Below are 19,616 nucleotides of genomic sequence, written 5' to 3' on the forward strand. Positions count from 1 at the left end.
TCAGTCTCTGGAAAAATCATGGAGCAGGTCCTCAAGGAATCAATTCTGAAGCACTTAGAGGAGAGGGAAGTGATCAGGAACAGTCAGCATGGATTCACCAATGGCAAGTCATGCCTGACTAATTTTAATTGCCTTCTATGATGAAGAAAACTGGCTCTGTGGATGAGGGGAAAGCAGTGGATGTGTTATTCCTTGATTTTAGCAAAGCTTTTGATATGGTCTCCCACAGTATTCTCGCCAGCAAGTAAAAGAAGTATGGACTGGATGAATGGACTATAAGGTGGATAGAAAGCTGGCTAGATCATCGGGCTCAACGGGTAGTGATCATTGGTTCCATGTCTAGTTGGCAGCCAGTGGAGTGCCCGAAGGGTCTGTCCTGGGTCCAGTTTTGTTCAATATCTTCATTAATGATCTGGAGGATGGTGTGGATTGCACCCTCAGCAAGTTTGCAGATGACACTAAACTGGGAGGAGTGGTAGATACGCTGGAGGGTAGGGATAGGATACAGAGGGACCTAGACAAATTAGAGGATTGGGCCCAAAGAAATCTGATGAGGTTCAACAAGGACAAGTACAGAGTCCTGCACTTAGGACGGAAGAATCCCATGCACCGCTACAGACTAAGGACCGAATGGCTCGGCAGCAGTCCTGCAGAAAAGGACCTAGGGGTTACAGTGGATGAGAAGCTGGATATGAGTCAACAGCATGCCCTTGTTGCCAAGAAGGCTAACAGCATTTTGGGCTCTATAAGTAGGGGCATTGCCAGGAGATCAAGGGATGTGATCATTCCCCTCTATTCGACATTGGTGAGGCCTCATCTGCAGTACTGAATCTAGTTTTGGGCCCCACACTAAAGAAAGATGTGGAAAAATTGGAAAGAGTCCAGCGGAGGGCAACAAAAATGATTAGGGGACTGGAACACATGACTTATGAGAAGAGGCTGAGGGAACTGGGATTGTTTGGTCTGCAGAAGAGAAGAATGAGGGGGGATTTGATAGCTGCTTTTAACTACCTGAAAGGGGTTCCAAAGAGGATGGATCTAGACTGTTCTCCGTGGTAGCAGATGACAGAACAAGGAGTAATGGTCCCAAGTTGCAGTGGGGGAGGTTTAGGTTGGATATTAGGAAAAACTTTTTCACTAGGAGGGTGGTGAAGGACTGTAATGGGTTACCTAGGGAGGTGGTGGAAACTCCTTCCTTTGAGGTTTTTAAGGTCAGGCTTGACAAAGCCCTGGCTGGGATGATTTAATTGGGGATTGGTCCTGCTTTGTGCAGGGGGTTGGACTAGATGACTTCCTGAGGTCCCTTCCAACCCTGATATTCTATGATTCTATTGTAATTCATCGGAAGAATAAATTAAATGATGAAGTATTCTAATACTAAATCTTAAAAATGCATGCAAAATATTTGTAATAGAGGTCTGTTCAGGTTTGTAGCAGAAACTCAAGATGAGGAGAGAGAAAAATCATTACACTTTCTGCAGAGTAATAATTAAACAATTTTCAGTAAATACAGTAAAACAAATTAGATGATTTGAGAAATTTGAGATGGATTACAGCTATTCCTGGGAACGCGTGTGAGGGAAAGAAAAGCAACAACAATCTCAGTCCTTAAGATTGCAGCATACTGAGACAGTGTCTAATGCTGACCCCTCTACTTGTTTGTTAATAGCCTCCAAACAGCTCCCTATGTCCTGTCCACTCTTACTTCACTGACTACAGGCCTGGGTCTATTCCTGGAGCCTGGCTCTATCGTATTGTCACTAAAAGGCCACCACCATCTCCTCTCAGTGTCTCCCATTTATGGATTACCTGGATTACCTGTCCTAACGTCTGCAATGTACTTTACTGGGAGTGGATCCTTCTGTCCATGCCCCTTTGGCCAAGATTACAGTGGGGTGTTCGGGTTTTAGATGTAGTACTCTCTCTAAGAGGTTATCTGTGTGTTTTCTCCTCAGAGATGAAACTGGGTGAAATTTAGACACACACAGCACCCTTTCCCTAAAATGAGATTTATTAAAAACTAGACAGAAAATAATTTAACACTAAATAAATAGTTGTCTCAGCATACCCAGATTTATTCTTGTTGAGAGCTAAACTAGGTAAGGCCATGTCTATACAGGGATGCTCAGGCAAGCAAAGACAAATCAACAAAAGATGTGAAGTTAATGTGACTGACTAAGTTAAAGGTATTAAGCTATAGTGAACTAAGGCCCCTTTAGAATAAAAGCACAGGGTTTTAATGTGCTTTAAGATGTGCGTCTTTCTCAGCTTCCGTTACAGAAAAAAACATAAAAAGTTTATATGATCCAGACAGCAAGCTCTAGGTTGTGACCATCTTATCATCATTCTCATTCCCCCTCCTGGGATAACGACTATATATGGAGACCAGCTTGTCCTGCTGTCATGAGTATCTCAGACGTAAATCTTAGGCCTTGTTTTCAAGAACAGCTATACCACAAACCATCCTAGTGTAGACACAGCCTATATCAGGGGAATCTTGAGTAGGAGAAAGTAGATCATATTATTTCTGTATTTGGCACTGGTGAGACTGCTGCTGGACTAGTGTGCAGTTTTGATGTCCACAATTCAAGAAGGATGTTGATAAATTGAAGAGAGTTCAGAGAAGAGCCACAAGAATGATGAAAGGATTGAAAAATATGCCTTCTAGTGTAAGACTCAAGGAGCGCAATCTATTCAGTCTAAAAAGGAGACTTGATCACAGTCTATAAGTATCTACATGGGCAACAAATAATTGATAATGGGCTCTGCAATCTAGAAGATCCAATAAGAAAAGCCAATGGCTGGAAATTGAAGCTAGACAATTCAGACTGGAAACAAGCCATAATTTCTTAGCAATCAAGGTGATTAACCATTGGAATAACTTAATAAGGGTTGCAGTGGATCCTCCACCACTGGCAATTTTTAAATCAAGATTGGCTGTTATTTTCAAAATATATGCTCTAGTTCAAACAGGAATTATTTCCAGGGCCTGTGTTATGCAGGAGGTCAGTTTAGATGATTACAGTGGTCCCTTGGAATCTGTGTGTAACCCACACACCTCCTGGGTATGGTGTTCTGTCCCATCTTGTGGCACGAGACCACTTAGAGAGAGATTAATGAGTTTGCTCTACAGCTTTAGCTAAGAGCCAGCACCGATAGACCCCAGTCGTCAGCAGGAGGGATCAAATCTGGGACCTCTGGAGCTCAATGCATGAGACTCTACTGCATGAGCTAAAAGCCACATGGCTCTTAGCTAAGGCTGTAGAACAAACTCATCTCTCTCTCTCTCTGCCACTAGATGGGACAGAATACCACACCCAGGAGGTGTGTATGTTACATTTGAAAAAATGTTTTTCCAATATAGTTTATACTGGTTCCCTGAATGAAATAAGCTATACCAGCACATTTTATGCTAGTATAAAGGTATCTATTTTAGGGCTTTTGCCAGTATAAAATGTCATTAAAGAATTCACACCCCAAACTGATATTAATGTACAAGCAAATATTTCGTAACATACTCACAAAGGATTTATCTGTCTGTGGATACATATCCCAAGTGGATAGCACCCTCCCCTAAACCAGTCGGTCCAGTTCCGTGGGCCTCACAACTGCAATTTCAAACATGGCTTGTAAAATTCAGGCTCAGCTGTGGATGTACTGGTTTTGATGAGGACTGGGCCATTACGTTTTAATGGCCCTATTCAGTGTGTTTGGGAAATGTGTTTACCCCATGGGGGCTAGTCTGTCTGGGTTTAGTTGCTTTCTAAAACAAACTTTCCTCCCTTAACTATCATTTTGGTGGGGCTGGCAGCACTAGTGATTATAAAGGTTGCCTTACACTTCCCATTATAAGACCCCATAACTTTGTTAAATTTAAACTGTTTGTGTTGAAATTTTCCATGCTGGGTGTCTGCCCCATGCTGAATCTTTTGGGAAAATATCACTTAAGATGTTTCAGCCATTTCTGAGAACAAGGTTGGGGGAAAACATGTTGTTTTGTCCATGTTAAAATATTCTGGTAATCTTTTCTTTGCCAAGCTTTTGCACCTCCCCCTGCTTTGGAGCAGGGACTTGAAATTGTCAGAGGGGTGGCTTTTGCGTCAGGGATGAGTCTTTTTGAAATCCCCTTGAAAAATCAGCACAAATGTACCCAAATTATAAAAATTGAAGTCTGTGTAAGCAGAGTCAGGATGAGCTCCACCCTGACATCTGGTGGTGAGGTGTGGCAAGTTGTGGAAAAGACCTTCAGGGGCTGATCTCATTTGCATAGGCACACCCACCCCACCTAGAATGAGGCCATAACTGCCCAAATCGTCACTTTGGCTGTTGTGGGATCCCCACTGTCTCTGTTATTGGGGCAGGAAGAATAAATTGTTATTACCCTGATTATGGGAACTGTGCTTGGAACTGTACTTGGCCTTTTGTTATGATGGAGGGACTCACCATCAACTAAGTAGCACTTGCTAGGCAAGGGACATGGGTTCCAAAACTCTGTGAATTGAGAGAGGCTTGAGACAGGTATTAGTACCTGGTGGTGTGGGCCCCTTTGTGAGGGCCTGAAACACCAATTGCATCTCTGTCTCTCTCCACTGTAGAACGTCAGAGCTAATTTTGGGTCTATTAAGAGTCTTGCTACAGGCACTGTGCTGAATTCACTTTGGCCTTATGGTGCACCAGCACTGAAGCTCCCACTACTATGAGCTGAAATCACTGAGCACTGTGTCAAGTAGTGGGGAGACAGAAGTTCTAGAGTGCAGTGGTGCTGTTTGTGGATAGGCTGGTGGAGTGTTCGTGAGACGGTGAGGTGAGCTGTGCAGAGCGGAGCCGTTCGTGAGACAGTGGAGTGTTCATGAGACGGTGAGCTGAGCAGAGCTGTTCGGGAGACGGCGGAGTGGAGCGTTCGTGAGACGGCAAGCTGTGCAGAGTGGAGCCGTTCATGAGACAGTGGAGCGGAGCAGAGCCCTGTGAGGCAGTCAGCTTCAGGACAGGTAAGGAGCCCCTTACCTCTTTCCCCCCCACACAGGCACATTTTAGCCAGACTGGGGAGTAACACTATGCAGATGAACTTTTGAACTCTGGGGCTGGACTTCTTGGACTTGGGGTGATTTGTGGATTGCTGGACTCAAGAGACATTTGGGTTCTGGGACTCAAGAACCTGATGGAAAGGATGTGGCCCAATTTGCTGGGGTGGGTCTTTGCTCATGGTTTGGTTAATGAACACTAGTTGTGGTGTTTCTCCAATTTAATGCTGATGTGGTTTACCTCATGTTATTAAAGATTCTCTGCTACACCGAGACTCTGTGCTTGCGAGAGGGGAAGTATTGCCTCTTTGAGGCACCCAGGGGGTGTGTAAGATTTTCCCAGGTCACTGGGTGGGGTCTCGAGCCAGTTTTGCATTTGCTTTGATGAGAGGGAACCCCTGTGTACTGAACCCGGCCCTTGCTGCTATCAACTAGGCCTGGCAGAAGGGTTACATCTGAACATCCTAAGTAGAGACAATGCACTAAATGACGCAGGGGTGCTGTGGGGGAAATAAGCAAGTGACGATGTAATTAAAGACTATCATAATGCATATGCACAAGATGACTGAATTAAGGTTCCACAGGTACCATTAATTCTGGAACTTCCTAGCTTTTGAGTGCTTGACTTTGCAACCGTGATACTGATTTTTAAAGGTAGTTGATCTGTAATAGATTTTATAAATGAAGGACAGACTTTCATATTCTGTCATAGAAACACTTTCACATTTGACATTGGGTAATTTATTTAACCCCGCTATGTTTCAGTTTTCCCATCTGTAAAAACCAGATATTTACCAACCACACAGGGTAGTTTTAATAACTGTTAAATGTTTTGAGATCCTTTGAAGGAAGACACTATAGAACTAGAAAGCATTTATTGTTAATGTATTATAATGACCGTTTCTTTAAAAAAACCTAATAATCTGTGAAGTACAGATTATACTGACATTTGATAACGAGTTGTTCTTGCAATACTTGGTTAATCATCTTCACACATTAAACATCAAACAACCAAAGAAGGCTTTGTCTTCTGAATGACTAAGCCAATATTCCTGAAGCGTTTCACTAGCGAGTAAGGTCAGGTCAACTTCATAACAACACAGCAATGGAATAAGGGGCTTCTCAAGCCCCTACAATCATTGACCTTAGCTGAGAACAGATAGAGAAAATGGGAAAAGGGAGCATGACTATCTCAAAGAAGAAGTGAGAAGTAATGAAAATGACAGGATGCAGCTCAAAAGAACAATAGGGTATTTTGATGGGGTAAATTTTATTATAGGCACCATAGTAGGTGCAGGGATCTTTGTGTCTCCCACAGGAGTGCTAAAATGCTCCTTACTTAATGTGGGTGTTGCGCTAAGCATCTGGACTGCTTGTGGAGTAATATCACTGATGGGAGCCCTCTGTTATGCAGAGCTGGGGACTGCCTTACCATTATCTGGAGGAGAATACAGTCACATAAAAAGAGCGCTTGGATCCCTACCTGCTTTCATCTTTATCTGGACAGCAACCTTTACCAAACCAGCATCAAATGCTACTCGAGCCTTGTTGTTTGCCGAATATGCTACCCAACCTTTCTATGGTGTATGCCCTGCACCAGAGCTGCTAAAGAAATGCTTGGCTTTGACAGTTCTTTGGTCTTTGGGGATTCTGAATGGCCGAAGTCTCAAAATGGCTCCTTGGGTTCAAACTGTTTTCACAGTACTGAAGATGATGGCACTATCTGTAATTGGCATAGGAGGCATTGTCCTGCTGGTTAGAGGAAGAAAGGAGAATTTAGGAAGGTTTGAGAATGCATTCAGCTCAGAGATTCCTGATGCCTCACAGATTGCAGAAGCTTTTTTCCAGGGATTATATGCATATGGCGGTTGGTGGTCCCTCAATTACATGGCAGGTATATCTCGTTTTTTACATTTAATTTGTGGCCAACATTCTTACATTCTTCAGATAATGTTATTAGAGCTTGTCTCCCAGTGAGACCAATTTAGCCTGTAAAGACATTTATATTAAAACACTGGTTATATTCAAGCTTTGTGTCTGGTTGTGTTGTAAAGGTGCATTGTCGTCTTTTATGCAGCTTGTTTGCATAATGTGCATTTACTGTCTCCAGAACCAGTGGCATATTTAAAGCAGAAATGTGGAAAACAAATGTGGAAAACAAAAGGTTTAGTTTAAATGCATATGCAAATAGAATTTGCGGACATAAAATAGTGATTTTCCCCTCTCTCAATGCTATTGCAATTATTTGCAAAAGGGTATGCAGAGCAGAGTGCAGATATCAAGACTGAGTGCCTTCAGCCACCCAGGGCACATACCAGAAGCTTACTAATGCACACCCTTGAATTGCTTATTTTGACAAGTACATGAACTATTTCATTTTGCATTGCACTCAGAAACAATACTTTTAACAATATCAGTTTTGATTTTCATAAGAGGTCAATCATTTCACTGGGAAAATAATTCTTAGTAGAGAATAAAGAAAAAGAGTAAAGGAAAAGAGTAAGGAAAATGTTATAAACATCTTTTCTGTGCCCTTTTTAATATATTCATTTTTAAATATTAAAGCCCTCCTAGTTTTTGGTTAGTCATTTGGTTATTCCACTTTGCATGTGATATTTAATAATATGAACAATTATTGCAAGCTTGCATGATAGATGTTCATGATAACGTAGATGATCATGAACACTGGGACTACTCGTATGAATAAGGGTTTTGCAGAATCACACCGTATACTTCAGTTTTTGTCCTTTAGTCTTTAACATTCCCTTCCAGTTTTATCCTTTCCTATAAGTCAAACATTAAACAAACTAAAAATAACAAAGGCTATTGGAAAGAAAAAGAACATGAAAAATGATTTAATGTTTTAAAAAATGACAGCGTAGAAACACTTATTTCTAGCTTGAGAATATGCTGTAGGCAAAAGCCTTTTTTTCTCCCCTTTTGGTAAAAAAAAAAGTTAGATTTTTTATTTTTAAATCACATTAGGACTTTTTTTAGCATTACATAAAACCATACTTTTTAACACAATAAAATTCAATTTTTTTCATACTCTACTAATTTGTCTGGATTCAATTACTACTACTGCAAAACAACATATTAGCCAACAGTTAGAAGCTGCAAATGCAGTGGACCTACATCTCAATACTTTTTGACACCGAATTCTCTTCTTTTTTAACAAAGATTTCTACCCCATCTGCCGGGAGCCAATGAATTCAATCTAAGATGAATGCCAGGCCTGTCACTAGTGAAACAAAGTTGGGAGATAAAAATTAAAAGTCGGGGTTCTAGGCATCCTGCCCTTCAACAGTTTAAAATACCAAAGACAATTTACTGCATTTTAGAAGATTTTAAACAACAGAGAAGATTTGAGGAAAATAAGAGACAGCTTACCCTTCTCCCGCCACTGTCAATAATAGGCCACCTCCACCTCTCTCACCCTGTTTGGTCCTTTAGAGTTGCCTGCTTATATGCTTTTTTTTGCAACTCACTTCATTGGGAGTGGACCCCTCTGTCCATGCCCTTTTGACAGATGAAAATGAGCTGTCTAGGTTTCAGTAAGTCTTTACCCTTTAAGCCCCTCTCAACAAGGATGCCTGGTTCAGAGATGGGACAGGGTGAAATTTGCACACAGAGAGCAGGTCTTTCAATAAAACAAGATTTAATAAAATAAATGGTTGTCTCAGCAACCCAGATTTACACTTGGTTAGGGCTTGGTAAGGCTTTTCAGTTTGTTTACTTTGTGCATTGGACAGCACTTTGTATATACTGTATTTCTGACTAGCTCTATTTAAAAGTAGTTACAGGTGTCACCAAGTACCTCCGCCAATTTTCATGGTTTCACAGTCAATGTTTCTCTCTCCTCTGTTACCTTATGAAACATTGCCACAAATTTACTCCTTACTCCTATCAAGTTTGTCAGGGAAGCACTTTTTCGAAAGCAATATTGTGAGTATATTTATTTTATTAAATAATTTTCTAAATTATATTTTTTCAGAAGAGATGATAAATCCTAATAGAAATATCCCCTTGACTGTGATGACTGCAATTCCTGCAGTGACTTTGTTTTATTTACTGGTAAACATCTCGTACCTGACAGTTCTGACACCTAAGGAAATTGTCTCCTCAGGTAAGGATATAAGGCTGATAAATCAAAAGGAGAGGTAATCATTTCAACTATTTATCGGTGTCCACCCTGTTGGGGTCACGTAGATCCAGATGAATTCAGGGTTTACATATAGGAAGGCACTGGACTTTGAGTCAGGAGATCTGGCTTCTGTTCTGAGCCCTTAGGGTATGTCTACACTGCAGCTGATGTGAGCCTTCAGCCTGGGCAGACAGACTTGTGCTAGTGGGGCTCAAGCTAGCATGCTAAAAATAGAAGTACAAATGTTGTGGCTTGGGCTCTCAAGCCTAGGGTCTTGGGCTCTCAAGCCTAGGGTCTTGGGTGGGCTTGAGAGTCTGAGCTCCAGCCTAAGCTGCAATGTCCATTCTGCTATTTTTAGTGCACTAGCTCTAGTCACTCTAGTGTGGGTATGTCTGCCTGGGCTGGGACACTTGTTTCCAGCTATTATGTAGACATACCTTAACAGAGACTTCCTGTGGGGCTCTGAGGAAACTCCTTGGGGGCTTGTGTGTACATAGAAGTTGCCACAGTTTAATTTAAATCTGTTTAGTAAAACTGGAGTTGTTGTAGCTATGTCAGTCCTAGGATATTAGAGAGTCAAGGTGGGAGAGATAATATCTCTTATTGGACCAACTTCTGGTGGTGAGAGAGAGAAGCTTTTGTGCTTACACAGAGCTCGTCTTCAGTAAGAAGACCAGGCCTTTGTCTCTCTGTGCTTTAGCTCACTACCTGTAATAGTACGACTATACTCCCTACTTCACAGGTGTGTTATAAGGAAAAACTCATTAATGTTTGAGCAATGAGCACCGTTGAAAAAGCCTACAAATAAATAAAACAAAAATGGTCTTATTACAGGCCTTTTTTAGGGGTTAATTTTCAGAACAAATGTCCTCATTCTGTAGGCGGCTCTATACTAAAAGTGCCATGCGCTTAGAGTCTCTCATCTTCCGTTGGATTGTAGCTGCTATAGAAAGTCCAGGAAGAATTGTATTCCTCTCTCTGATTGTCCTTTTTCTGTCCTAATCAGCTTCTTATACTGTGCGCATCACTGTAGTATCTGAGTATCTTATGCCCTTTGGTTGTTGGCCCAGTAAATACCAGTCCCTTTGCACTAGCATGGGCACTTGACTAGCGAATTTTCAAGAGGTGCTGGGAAGTAGCCCTTCACATTTCTTTGTGGAGTCCCACAATGGGACAGAGCAGGGGTTCTCAACCCTTTTCTTACTGAGGCCCCCCCAACATGCTATAAAAATTCCACAACCCACCTGTGCTGTCGCAACTGTTTTTCTCATATAAAAGCCAGTGTTAGGAGGTAACAAGCAGGGCAACTACCTGGGGTCCTATGCCATCGGGGGCCCTGCGAAGCTAAGTTGCTCAGGCTTCAGCTTCAGCCCCAGGTGACAGGTCTTGGAGCCCCAGGCTTCAGCACCGTGCCACATGGCTTTAGCTTTCTGCCTTGGGCCCCAGCAAGTCTAACATTGGCCCTGCAAGGCAGACCCCGCTGCAACCTGCTCGCGGCCCCCAAGGGGCACCCCAGGCCCCTGGTTGAGAACTGCAGGGATAAAGGATTAGATTCTGTGCACTGATGAATCATCTGACCTGTCCCTGCCCTCTGCATACTGCCACGCAGGAAACTCCCATTCAGTAGCAGTCCATGTCACAGGGGGTTAACACATTTGTTCTCCCCACCATGCCCTGATCCCATCTCCTGCTTTTGCCTACTTGTAAATAGTGTGGTTTCACTATACACAGCCACAGAACCCTCTGTACCCCCTAGTTCTTACTCACAAACTGGTTCCACTGAGTTGTCATCAGTTCAGTAAGACTGTTGGGACACCACACCCACGGTTTTAATGACATTTTGTTTCCTTGCAGTTGCTGTGGCAGTCACTTGGGCTGACAGAGTGATCCCCTCGGTTGCTTGGGTCATTCCTCTCTCTGTTGCTGCCTCAATATTTGGTGCCCTCAACAGCAGCATGTTTACATTAGCACGATTAAGTTATGCTGGAAGTCAGTCGGGACACCTGCCTGTTTTAATATCCATGCTTAATGTCCACTATTGGACTCCAGCACCGGCCATGATTTTTTCAACCATCATTGCATCCATTTTTATTATCCCCGCTGATCTAATTACTTTAACAAATTACTTTGGATTTTCTGTATGGCTAATGATTGGACTGACTTGTGCCAGCCTGATTATACTCCGATACCGGGAACCTAATCTACAGCGACCATACAAGGTAAATGGAAAAAAGAGTTAAAAGGTGTAACATTTTATCTTGGGATAACATTGGGGAAAAAATTCCTGAACATCTAGTTTGTGAATAGCAATTGTAAATGGATGGTTCACAATTCATTTTTAGATTAAGCTTTGAGTTACTCTTTTTGCTGACATAACCCCAGGCAAAAGGGGTGGCGGGGCAATTAATTGTGCTTGCAATATGGCAAAGCTACTTAGTTCTCTTGCATTTAATGCATAAAATGACAAATGTCTATTTTTGCTTCCTCTAACAATTTGTTTCTTTTGCAGGTGTTTTTACCAGTTGCATTTGCAATGGTGGCAGTTTCTTTGTTCTTAGTTTTGGCTCCTATAATATGGTCTCCCAAGGTGCAGTATAGCTATGCCCTTCTCTTTATGTTGGGGGGACTTCTGATTTACCTGCCTTTTGTACATTTTAAATTACATTTTAATTTTGTTGACAAAATTACTTGTTACTTACAGCTACTGTTGGAAGTTTCTCCTGCTGATGTATCTGCTGATGGTAAATATGAGTAAGAGCAAATGTTTAAACCCTATATTGCTAGCAGCCAATAGAAGTTCTTTTTTAACTCAAGTGGTTGCAGTCATGGAGTTAAGCATGTGCTTAAGACTCTGATTCAGGAAAACACTTAGGCCCCGATTTTTAAAGGTATTTGGGCAATGCTGACTGACTCTCAATTAGATTTAGGTTCCTAAGTGCCTAAATCCCTTTTGAAAATACTTTTTAGGGTTCGTCTACATGGTGCATTAGTTCACACTAGAGGATGTAAATTCTAGTGAGCATTAGGGTGTTGTGCACTAACTGGCCCGCGTGGACCTGCTAGCATTAACAGTTCCCTCGTGTTCGTTAACATAGTCTCCGCAGAAATGGCATTTACATCTCTCTACTGTGGGTTAACTCACAGTCTAGTCGAGTCCTTAGACTCCTAAATCAGGTTGGCGTAATTTGCAATGTTGAGTGCAGCAACACCTAACTACCTTAAAAATCATGTGCTTACATTGAAGACGGTGAAGAGTCCCATAGGGATTAAAAATTATAATCTCAGGCAATCTCATTGGACTTCTCATCATCTTAAAGTTAACCATGTGCCTAAAGACTTTGCTAGATTGGTGTCAGAGCATTCAGCACCTTGCATGATAAAGCCCTTTATGTAGAGAGAATCTCTTTCAAAGTTGTAAAATCTATAAAAGCAGGAAAAAGTGTTTGTGTTTGCCCACTGTAATAGTCGCAAATATAAACTATACTATTAACTGAATACATGTCAATATGATCACATCTACTTTAGGAATCCAGTGTAGAGTAAATTGATGTTTTGATTATTTTTAGTATTAAGTAGTTTGTAGTCTAGGGCTTCTGGATTTGAATAATTTGTAATATTTTTCATCTGTGCTGGCTTGAATTGATTAAAAACTTTGAAGAACCTAACCTTCTTGCCTGACACTATTTTTTTTAATCCCAGAAAAAACCCACAGGGAGTGCTTGGCTGTTTTAAAACTATACATACAAATGTACAAATGATATCTTATTAAATATCAGATAAGGCAATAAGAGAGTTGTTTGCACTGTTCAATGAATATGTTTTTAGTGTAACATACCAAGTCATATTTCATGGGGGAAAAAAGGAACAATTTTCCATGATTATTACTTAGGCCCCAAGCATAGGAGCCCATGAAGTACTTTATTCTCATAAATCGGCTATGATGTACCACAGTCTCCCCTACTGAAGTGAGGTGCTTGCATCATGAGAGTCCCAGGCTCAGGGTAATGTGGATGCATCATCTTGGGTGATATAGTCCAGCTGGGGAACCTGGCCCATATGGGAGCATGGGGACATGAGGAAACCAAAATACAATTCCCATGAGTCACAGCAGGAGGATATCCAAATCAAAATATTTCAGGTTTGGGGAGTTTTGATGATGCTCCCCCCATCAATATTTTCCATCAAAAGCAGACCCTTCACAAAAACCAAATATTCTATTGAAAAACAGTTTTGACAGAAATTTTTCAACTAGTGCTATGCAAAATACACACCACAGCATCTGTAAAAACCCTGGTTTAACATCTAAAAAAGAGGAAAAAATTCCCATAACATGATATAAAACAGCTTAAATACGAATGTAACTACCAAGAAAGCAATATGTGAAGAGACTATTGACCTTTGCTGAGTGGTAGCAGATTTGGGGGGCCTTGTCTGTCAGTTTCCCACTGGAGGAAAAATCAGTGGCAGAGTATGAGGGTATTTTCTTAGTGTAGTGTGTTCATTTGCAGAATGTTCATACCTCCTCTTTCCTGGAACAGAGGTGTTCACAAAGGACACACAGGCAATGCCTTCTTGCAGAAATCTCAGCTCAGGCACCACTGCCAATCACCAAGGAGCAGCTGCTTGGGATTTCTGTCTCTCGTGGACTTTACTGGAATCTGATTGCTTAAATACACTGTTCCCCTTTCCTGCCTCAGCTGCTGGTTTTACACCTGGGAAAACCCCCTAATTCAAGGCTCCTGACCTAGGGTCACATGGCTACAAAACCTCCTTTTGTGCAGCGCCTCTGAATCATAGAATCATAGAATATCAGGGTTGGAAGGGACCTCAGGAGGTCATCTAGTCCAACCCCCTGCTCAAAGCAGGACCAATCCCCAATTTTTGCCCCAGATCCCTAAATGGCCCCCTCAAGGATTGAACTCACAACCCTGGGTTTAGCAGGCTAATGCTCAAACCACTGAGCTGAAACAGAAGGGAACCTCAGAAGACATTTATTTGTCCATCCTGAGAGTGCTTTAAACCCACACAATCCCTATCATGACCATCTGGGTTTGATTACTGCATGGGGTTCCTTTAATTCTTTCTATGGAGAGTTGAATCCTGAGTGCTTATACATGAATGACTCATAACATGCATGACACTGGCACCTGTTGTCACAATACTTTTCTTTCTTACCTTGAACAGTCAATAAAAGTATTCCCATAGACTAGGGAAAGCAAAGTAAAATTTATCTTAATTATTCAAATTCAAGTCCCCACATTAAAGGGGCACCTTACAGCATTTTCTGAAAAAAGCTGAGATCACCATCTTCCTTGGGCCTTTCTGATACCTGATCTTGCTAAGGATGTTCACTTTTTTCTAAGAGATAAAATGTGTGCCTAGAAAATCTAGAATATCAAATAAGAAGCACACAAACAAATATGAGCGGGGAAGAAAAAAGATCTACCCCGTGAATATCTGAGAAACTGGGGAAAACAAAGTGTCATCACTTCCCTCAGATAGAGTTATCTGTTCTTCAAATCAAATGTAATCTTCTAAAATCAGGGAATAATGCTATATTTTCGACGTTTGGGAGGTTACTCCTAATGCCTGAGATTTACAGCAGCCATGTTGTCCTTGTCCACCACTTTTCACAAAGACACTGCCACAGACCACTAGGCTTGAGATGATATTGCAGAGATGTCACATCTCCTGCTGAATGCTTTAGGTCCATCTGCTCCTCTAAATGAACAGGCCCTGTAATTAGACACTTAATTATTAAGTATTACTTCTACAGTATCACACACACGCATGGAGTTTTATATCTATACAAGAGACATGATTCTTGCCTCATAGAAATAAGTGAGCTTACTTTTCCATTTAAGCAAAATTCCATATACTTGGATATGACAGGTCTGCTTGGACCTACTGCTGAAACAAACAGGGTCTCAATATCAACCTTTCTATTAGGAGGCCTCTCACTATGTTCCTGAATACTTCAGGTAATTATGGTTCCTGGATTTTTCGTGTATGTGTCAAGGTAATGACACAACTAATCAGGAAAAAGATCTTGGAGTCATCGTGGCTAGTTCTCTGAAGACGTCCACGCAGTGTGCAGCGGCAATCAAAAAAGCAAATGGGATGTTAGGAATAATTAAAAAAGGGATAGAGAATAAGACAGAGAATATCTTATTGACCTTATATAAACCCATAGTACGCCCACATCTTGAATACTGCATACAGATGTGGTCCCCTCATCTCAAAAAAGATACATTGGCATTAGAAAAAGTTCAGAAAAGGGCAACTAAAATGATTAGGGGTTTGGAACGGGTCCCATATGAGGAAAGATTAAAGAGGCTAGGACTTTTCAGCTTGGGAAAGAGGAAACTAAGGGGAGATATGATAGAGATATATAAAATCTTGAGTGGTGTGGAGAAAGTGAATAAGGAAAAGTTATTTACTTGTTCCCACAATATAAGAACTAGGGGCCACCAAATGAAATTAATGGGCAGCAGGTTTAAAACAAATAAAAGGAAGTTCTTCTTTACACACTGCACAGTCAACCTGTGGAACTCCTTGCCTGAGAAGGTTGTGAAGGCTAGGACTATAACAGCGTTTAAAAGAGACCTGATAAATTCATGGAGGTTAAGTCCATTAATGGCTATTAACCAGGATGGGTAAGGAATGGTGTCTCTAGCCTCTGTTTGTCAGAGGGTGGAGATGGATGGCAGGAGAGAGATCACCAGATCATTACCTGTTAGGTTCACTCACTCCGGGGCACCTGGCATTGGCCACTGTCAGTAGACAGGATACTGGGCTGGATGGACCTTTGGTCTGACCCAGTATGGCCGTTCTTATGTTCTTATGGTACAATAGAGCATGATAAGAGTATATGATCTAAGTGAGTTTTGGTTCTTCCAGAATGGAGTGATTTGTATCTTTTAAGACAAAAGTTTTTGTCTTCAATTAATGGGTTAATTAAGAGACCCAATTCTGACACCCTCGTGGACCAATATAATGATAACAGCATATCAATTTAGTAGCTAAATCCACAGAAACACTGGGAACAAATGGGTGCTCAGTAGTTTTGAAAATCAGGACATTCTTTTAGGTACCCAAATATGGATTTAGAAGGCTAAACTTAGGTATACATTTAAAAAAAATCTTGGCCATACTTTTTAATAGTGGCAGTAAATTTACTGACTACTACATAGAAGCTAGATAATAAATTTACTCATTATTATAAACTTTGCCTTTGCAATGGCTTCCATTTTTCCTTGTTATAAAAAACAAAACAAAACAGGGAGTTTGACATGTGTAGTCAGAGTTCTTCTCCTAGTCAAACCAGTAAAACCAAAGACTTCTTTGTGAGTCTTTGCTGACTCATATATCTGTAACTAACAACTCCTTTTGCAGTGTTCCTTACTTTGCGTCAGGTCACATCAGCTTTTGCAAAGGAAATACTGAATCCTATACAGGGTCTGAATGGGGGGGAAAGGGTTATTTTCAACCATATTATACATGGTTTGTAATGAGCTATATTCAGTCCATACACATTCTAGTAATAATTTGGGATTTCAAACCTTTTTAAGAGCATTTCAGAACATATTTAAGTGAATAGATTTTGTGCGTGTGTGTGTGTGCACACACAATATAGCTCTGTCTTTAATAAATTTTTATTTTATTCTTTCCCTAGATAGTGCTCACCAGTGCATCCACTAGATGGCTCCATGTTAACATATCTGTCATTACAGAAAGTGTTGGATTACAGAATGTTACATTACCTAAACTAAATAGTTTTACATGCTATCCTATTACAAAACTTACACTGGTATAAGAAATTCAGTTCTCCAGCAGATAAAAATTTTTCAAGCTAGAATGAGATAGAATTGGCTGTGTGCAAAGCTACTTAAAATACAAGGAACAGTTTGCTCACTCCAGAAACCATTGTAAGCGTTTTCTGAATAATTTAACTCTATATTGAGAGAGGCCAAAAATGAAAATATACACAGAAAGGCCTCCACTGTTTCCTTATGTAAAGCCCAAAGTGTACGTAGGAAGGGGGCATGAGGCATGGGTAAAAGATTTTCAAACACTGTAGGAAGAAAAATCTCATGCAAATAAGGGGTGAGGTAAATCTGTGTGAGGATAAAGTGAAACTGCTTTTTAAATATAAGACAGGAACAAACAATTTAATTCAGTAGAGCCATCAGAAGTGTATTTGCTTTCTTATAAATTAATAAGAAAATGTATTTCACAGACTCAGCTAAACTTTAGTTGGGGTAATTTTTATTTTAAGTCTTGAACACTGGTGAGTATTAAGGGAAAGCATGGATGGCCTTGTGGCCAAAGCACTGACTTGGCAATTTAAAAAATGTGGATTGCGTGCTTGGCTGAGCTACAGATGTCCAGTGTGTCTTTCTGCATGTCACTTATTTAACTCCGTGCCTCAATTCCCAATCTGTAAATTGGGGTGTTGTAAGAGGAAAGAAAAAGAATGTTTATGAGGTGTTTTGAGGCTATGTCAATGGGAGCCATATAAGTACAAAAATAGAGGTTAAGGCCATGGTTCATCAAGATACTCAAGCAAATCTATAATTTTAAGCCTATAAACAGACCCTTCTTAGTCAATGGACATATTTCTGTACTTAGAACTTATATACAGGAGTGAAAGTAACTTAAAGGACTTACCTGTATGCTGGGTGGCAGGGGTCCAGGGTCAGGTGGGAGGGCGGGGGCGTCTCTGGGCCTCTGGAAGGGGCGGGGCTTTGGGCGGAAGGGGCCAGACTCCCCCAGCCAGCCCTTCAGCTCCACCCAGCCCATGCTGCTGGGGGTTCTGGCAGTGATTTACATTGCTGGCCCCGAGGCAGCTGCCCCTTTTGCTCCCCCGTCAGTGGCCCTGCAAGTACAGTCGCCTTTGTACCGGCGGCCACTTTCTTACTGGTATGCCAGACTGGACCGGACTGGTTTACTTTCACCTCCGTTTATATACATACTTAAGTACCGTAATGAACAGAGAACTAAGCAAGTAGATATGCTCTCCAATCCATTTTTGGGTGACAATATCAGGTATCAATTAGCATTACAAAGCATGAGCCTGGAGGCTGAATGATTTCAACCACCTAGAAGTACAACATTCATTCTGCAATGCTGTGCCCGCAGTTCATTGTTGCTAGTATGAAATAGAAAGCAGACATAAATATAAAAACTGCACCTTCCTGAGCATTCTCAATGTCATTTATTGATAGACCTGTGTGTGACACTCATCATTAACCTCACCATCCACATAACTGTATTTGTAGTCACTGCACACGAGGTCCTCCTAACCCAATCTTTGTGTTTGTTACCCTCCCTTATTCTGTATTGTCTTACATACTGACCTTGACACTGACTCGATGACCCTAATGGGGTCTCTTTTAGTTGCAAGGTCAGAGCCTTAAACTGTAAATTCTTTCTGAGATGGATGTTGTATTTCATTTCTCTTTAGAGCACCATTCACATTTATGGTACTGTAATACTAATAAAAATAGATTTTCATTCACATATGTCTAATGGGACCAGTAATACTTCATCTCATTAATGACAGGTTTCAGAGTAGCAGCCGTGTTAGTCTGTATTCGCAAAAAGAAAAGGAGTACTAGTGGCACCTTAGAGACTAACCAATTTATCTGAGCATAAGCTCACGAAAGCTTAAAGGACTTACCTGTATGTCTCACGAAAGCTTATGCTCAAATAAATTGGTTAGTCTCTAAGGTGCCACTAGTACTCCTTTTCTTTCTCCTCATTAAGACTGCAGCAAACTGCAGCCAACTGATCTGTTCCTGAAGGGTCTAACCAGAGACCTAAGAAGAAGAGCTGAAAAGAATTCCTGAGAAGAAGAGCTGAATTTATCACTCACACCTTTGCCTTTTTCAAGATCTCCCATAAGGTTGTCCAGAACTTCCCATGATAAGATCCTGGTGTCAATTGCTTATATCTTTGCCAAACTTGAACTGTTTGGGCGAAAATTTTCCATGCCAGCTGTCTGCCTCCAGATGATTTTTTTTTTAATGCTTCAACCAAAATGGTTCAGTTGTTTCCAAGGATGATGTAAGGGAAAAGTACATTGCTTTACACTGTTAAAAACTTTGAGTGCCCTTTTCTTTGAGGTGCTCTAGCTTCCCCTTGTTTTGGAGCAGGGACTTGAAATTTGGCAGCTGGGTGTCCTTTGAGTCAAGAATGTGTCTAATGCTGTTTCTGTAAAAACCCACCCAAATTTGGCCAAGTTATAAGCCTTTGAATAATCTCAATTTGCGCATGCTGAGTAGAGTCATCTTCGAATTAATTAGCTAAAACCTCAGAAGTCTCTGCTCACTGCGCACGCTCCATCCCCTTACTACCGCTGACGAAAGCTGGGCAAAATTTTTCAGCTGAAACATTTGCTTTGTCAAAAAATGCAGATCCAGTGACACAAACATTTTGTGAATTCTTGT

At 41.1% G+C, this 19,616-nt stretch overlaps 1 protein-coding gene across 1 annotated transcript; it reads left to right on the plus strand.

Annotated features, from left to right (window-relative positions):
• Positions 1-6,094: 6,094 nt before the first annotated feature.
• Positions 6,095-12,830, plus strand: SLC7A13 (solute carrier family 7 member 13). Its single transcript, XM_073330679.1, has 4 exons — positions 6,095-6,915; positions 9,016-9,147; positions 11,020-11,384; positions 11,675-12,830. The coding sequence occupies exons 1-4, from the start codon at positions 6,249-6,251 to the stop codon at positions 11,918-11,920; spliced, it is 1,410 nt and encodes a 469-aa protein (XP_073186780.1). The 5' UTR covers positions 6,095-6,248; the 3' UTR covers positions 11,921-12,830.
• The last annotated feature ends 6,786 nt before the right edge of the window (positions 12,831-19,616 follow it).

The sequence above is a fragment of the Lepidochelys kempii genome, chromosome 2 (assembly GCF_965140265.1).
Source record: "Lepidochelys kempii isolate rLepKem1 chromosome 2, rLepKem1.hap2, whole genome shotgun sequence".
Classification (NCBI taxonomy): domain Eukaryota; kingdom Metazoa; phylum Chordata; order Testudines; family Cheloniidae; genus Lepidochelys; species Lepidochelys kempii.